This window comes from Octodon degus, unplaced genomic scaffold, assembly GCF_000260255.1.
Source record: "Octodon degus isolate 3935 unplaced genomic scaffold, OctDeg1.0 scaffold00026, whole genome shotgun sequence".
NCBI lineage: Eukaryota > Metazoa > Chordata > Mammalia > Rodentia > Octodontidae > Octodon > Octodon degus.
This window is the reverse complement of record NW_004524602.1, coordinates 15,491,154-15,495,823: the sequence shown is the minus strand read 5'-3', so window position 1 is coordinate 15,495,823 and position 4,670 is coordinate 15,491,154. Positions and strand designations below refer to the sequence as shown.

Below are 4,670 nucleotides of genomic sequence, written 5' to 3'. Positions count from 1 at the left end.
TTTGCAGTGCGCCCGGGGGTGGGTGGGGCTGGCACAACAGGCCTGGGTATTGAACCCCCGGCTCCTGTGCCTGCCTGCAGGCGCTTTAATCCGCTGAGCTATTTGGCCAGCCCTCTAATTGAATATTAAAGCTGTAAGGAAGCGAGGACTTAATTGTCTCTCAAGAAGCGACATAAAGTTCTCTCGTCAGCAGCGGAGACGAGCTGGAGACTCACTGGCCGTGAGACGTCTTACTTGTCCACTTTCATAAACACGCCGCTAAGATAATAAAAGACAAGGAAACCATCTCCCGACTAGTGTTTTCAACGCGGCCGAGGAAGGGCGCACACACCAAGAACCGCAGGCGCTCACTCTCGTCCAGGGCAGCAGCTCTGGCACTGGCGGGCGTCTGGGCGTGCTTGGCCAGCAAGTCCACGTAGCCCCTCTGCTCCCTCTGCGAGAAGCGAGAGAAGCGGGGGTAAGGCACTCTGGGCTTGGGCAGCAGGATCATCCCGACTCGGGCCTTGGCGTTTTCCCTCGCGGGCGCTGCTGAACTGAGTGCCGGCTCGCTTTCTCCAGAACTTGCTGAGGCGTTCAGATTTCCCCCTACGGGGCTGGAACAAAAACACAGTTTACCAGTGTGTGGTTTTCACATGAAGATGACCATCATGACTCTCAACGCCAAGGGAGAGTACAGCGTGATTCATCGAGTAAGTTCCGGATTATCATCCAGCTCTGCACCTGCGTTCTGATGCTCCGCCACTCCGTGCAGACTCGTGTTCTGCAGGGAAGGAGCACCCTGCAGAGTTACTGTCAACTACGCGCCGCAGAGCAAGGGGCAGATGTGCTGTTCCACTTACTCAGACAGCGAGTTCCCCCTTCACTCAGGAGGGGAAAATCACTCCTGCCAACTACGTCCGTGCCTGAACCTCATGGCGCCTGTGCTTTAATGCCTAACTTCTTCAGGAGGGCATCAGGTAAATGGGAAACGGAAGCTCTAAGAACAGGAAAGGTTAAAAGCCAAGTCAATGAATTCACAGATGGAGAACGGTCTGGCCTTTGTCTGTCTCAAGAATTCAGCAGAAGACTCCAATTGTGCGCTGTACTCTCTGGAGGCCCCAGCAGCTCTGGAACAGCCGCACAACGAGCTTAGTCACCTACTTGGCTCAGGCCTGGGGAGCGGCCCTATGGCGAAGGGAAAGTCCTGGTGTAACTATAGTGACACGGTAGGAGGAAGTGGGTAAGAGTTAGAGAGCTTGTTTCCAGACTTGCTTCTGAAGTGCTACCTTCAGTCTGCAAAAAGCACCTCACCGCCTCCATGAAGGCACCGGACCACAAATGTCCTATCTTGACTGCAATCTCTACTTTTTCTCGCTAGTCAGTTACTGTTTTCTACATTTCCAATAAGAAAACTTGAAACGGCAGCATGCTGCATTTCCTGGGGCTCACAGCCCTGGCTTCTGCCGGCCACAGCACCTACCTACGATCTGGCTTCAAACAAAGCACCACTAACTCAGAGAAGGGAAAAGAACGAGGAAGAAGGACCCCTGCTGCCTTCAGCCCTCCGTCCCTTAGTACTCACGGACACCTACGCATGCAGCCCACGCGGACTACCGGGGGCACAGCAACTCTGCTCTCCAGGGCCTCGCGGTCAGGCGGGCTGGGCAAGCGGGGGAAGAAAGGCCAGCACGAGGCACGGTGTGGCCACGGTGGCCAGCGCAAGCTTTCGAACTGGATGCGCGTGCGCTGACAGAGGAGCTGCCCAGACATCTCGACTGGGGCGTAAGAGGAAGAGAAGGGAGGAGAAACACGCAGAGCGGTGACTCCTAGTCCCCTGGTCTTCCTTCTCTAGGGCACTGCGGAAGCTGTAGATTCGTCTAGGGTGTCACAAATGAGCAGAGGGGGTTAAAGGTCAGCGGTGAGAACCGCGGGCCCTGTGTGCCGTGCTGCCCTACACAACCTCAATCTCACGCGGTCGGCGGTGCGCGCTAACCCTACGCTGCATTCACTGCTACGCGGGCTGTGACTCTGCTCTGCTGCCACCTTTCTCTCTCAACAGAGCTGGGGACCCCCGACGCGCTCAGCACCCTCCCGTTGAACTCACAGGCCTCCGACCTCAGCACTGCCGCTGCCGCAGCTCCCGGCACAGGAGCCTGGTGTACTTCCGGAATCATGTCCTTTACGGCACATTCACATATTTAGGATGTATTATTTTTACATCTGTGGTAATTATTAGCTACTACATTTCAGGCTGTAAAAGAAATGTCTTTATTTTTTTTACAATTTTTTTTTTTTTTATAAAAAGTGTGAGGGTTTTCACCTGGTCAGGTTAGGAGTTACAAATTCAGATCTGTGTCAAGACAAAGGATGGGTTCAGCCCAACCCGAAATGAGCACTGGTTTGTTTCATATGAGACTAGAACAAGTATAGTAAAAACTTCACGACTCAAAAGCAGTGTGAAAAAAATATTTAGTCCACGCAAATAAAGCAAAGTACTCAAGGCAACTCACTTAGAGCTAAAATACGAATGAAAAACTAATCACAAAGCTGCTTAATGGGAAAATGACAATTAGGATGCTCAGACTGCCTCGGAAAATACAGGTAAAAGATGCATTCAGCTGCTAGAGCTTCTCCAACAACAGTATAAAAATAAGCACATTTCAGGTTAACAAAATGAATAGTAACTGCTGATCTTGGAAGAAATGTGGTACAGCAAATTGATTTCTCACTAGGAAACGTCTCGAGAGCCACTCAGACCTGACGGCACTGTGTCCACAGCTCTTCACAATACTGCTTTACAGATGTCTCCCCGAATGCGAGAACATGTCTGTCCTCGTGGCACAAACTGGCAAATTTAATTAAGCTGCTGCAGCGCCAACATGCTGACTCAGATATGCCAGAGTAGGAATGTCAGAAACTAGCGGCTTAAATTGGCTGCAGTCCGCGAAGAATGATAGGACAGCACAGCGGGATCCCTTCGCGACGCCGCGCTGTCACAATCTTCATCAGAGCAGACCAGACGCGCCTGGCAGGCTTCTCTACTCACCTTTACGGCACTGTATTTTATTTCAGCTGATAGTTTGAAGCTTCTGCCCTTAATTTTGTCAACTACCCCTTCTCCTTTATTTTACTGAGAGGTTCTATAGAGAAGGGCAGAATCCAACACCGCCAGTTTACTCTACTTCATGTCTGTGGCTTTGGCAGCCTTCTTAAAAGCAGCTCTTGGAAATGATACTGCTGGTCTCCATGTGACTTTTTGTGTATTTCCTGAATCTGATAGCTTTTTTTTTTTTTTTAATGCATTTAGTAGAGAGTCTACAGGGACTACAGGGTGTCACTATACAGATGGGACTCACAGTGATCCGCCCGTGTTCAGCCTCCCAAGCCCTGGTATTGCAGCCACCACGCCCAGTCTCAATGGCTGGTTCAGTGTGGCCCGGGGGCGGGGCCAGGGATCACACCCCAGTCGCTGCACCTGCCTAAGTCCCTTCCGTTCACTGAGCTATCTGGCCAGTCCTTTGATTTCTTTTCTATCATGATTGTGTTACAAATTCAGCTTCTTTCTACTTAGAGCTGCTTTTCCCCTAGCTGGCTTAAAACCCAGTTATAAGTGTATGCAACCAGAGTTTTTGATTTTAAATAAATTTTAAATATAAAAATGTAATTTATTTAAATAATTTTAAATAAATAGTAAAATTGTAAAAATACAATTTCAGGGACCAGGGAGACGGCTCAGTGGAATAAGCGTTTCCCTGGCAAGTGCAAGGGCCTGAGTTCAATCCCTGGTTCAGCCAAAAAAAAAAAAATTTCAGTGGTTCTTTCATAAACATATACGTAGTACAGACAGTACAAGGAAAAACTTTTTATATGAAATTAACAGTAAAGCCCTTTTGGCTGGGCATGGTGACACAGCACTCAGGCAGCTGAGGCAAGAGGGAATCACTGAGTTTGAGGCCAGCCTGAACTATGTAGTGAAACCTGTCCCCAAAAACCAAAAAGGAAACTTTTTTTGTGACAGGATAAGGAGTGAATAAAAGCTTCCTACTGTTAAAAAGCAGTGCGATGAAAGATACCAATATTTTCCAACATGTCAGAGAATATAGAAGGATTCGTTATTTTATTCCTTTGGCTGGCTCGGGGTGCCTCAAGGGCGGTTCTGGGGTAGCATGTGGAGCTGGGGATCGAGCTGCGGTCCCCTGCGCCTGACTGGTGTGCCCAAGCTGTCAGAGGATATATAAAATGAAAAAGCAGAGAAAAAAATTCACGTTCTTTCTGGTATTCCCGACATGAAAACAAGTGTCTGAAAAGCCACCCCTTACTGCAGCAATACTTAATGAAACACGGTTGGGGAAAAAAGTCTAGAAACACGTATCAATTCTTTGTGCCTGCCTTCTTCCCCAGCCCGCCCTCGCGGCGCGAGCTGTTGGCTAGCCGAGCCAGTGACAGCAAGAGGCTGGACAACATGAGAGACGGGACTGTGTACTGCCTCACAGAGCTTGCTGGTAGGAGAATTAACCCTAGAAGAGATTAAAGCAAGTTTCAAGATGGCCAAAGGAGAGCCCACAAGTGTCTCAAAGGACTTAAAGGAGCTCCAGGGGAAACTGTCCTTACTGATAAAGTCCTTTCAGAGTAACTCAAAGGTGGTTGCCTTCATGAAGTCTCCAGTGGGTCAGTGCTTGGACAGGCATCCT

The 4,670-nt window shown here is 49.4% G+C and overlaps 1 protein-coding gene across 1 annotated transcript in view; it reads right to left on the bottom strand.

The window, feature by feature from the left end:
- Ice2 (interactor of little elongation complex ELL subunit 2) overlaps nucleotides 1-4,670 on the bottom strand; it is a 55,911-nt gene that overhangs the window by 43,834 nt on the left and 7,407 nt on the right. The window contains exon 4 of the mRNA XM_004628953.2: nucleotides 332-593. Within this exon, the coding sequence (XP_004629010.1) occupies nucleotides 332-593 (262 nt within the window). The remainder of the gene's footprint in view (nucleotides 1-331; nucleotides 594-4,670) is intronic.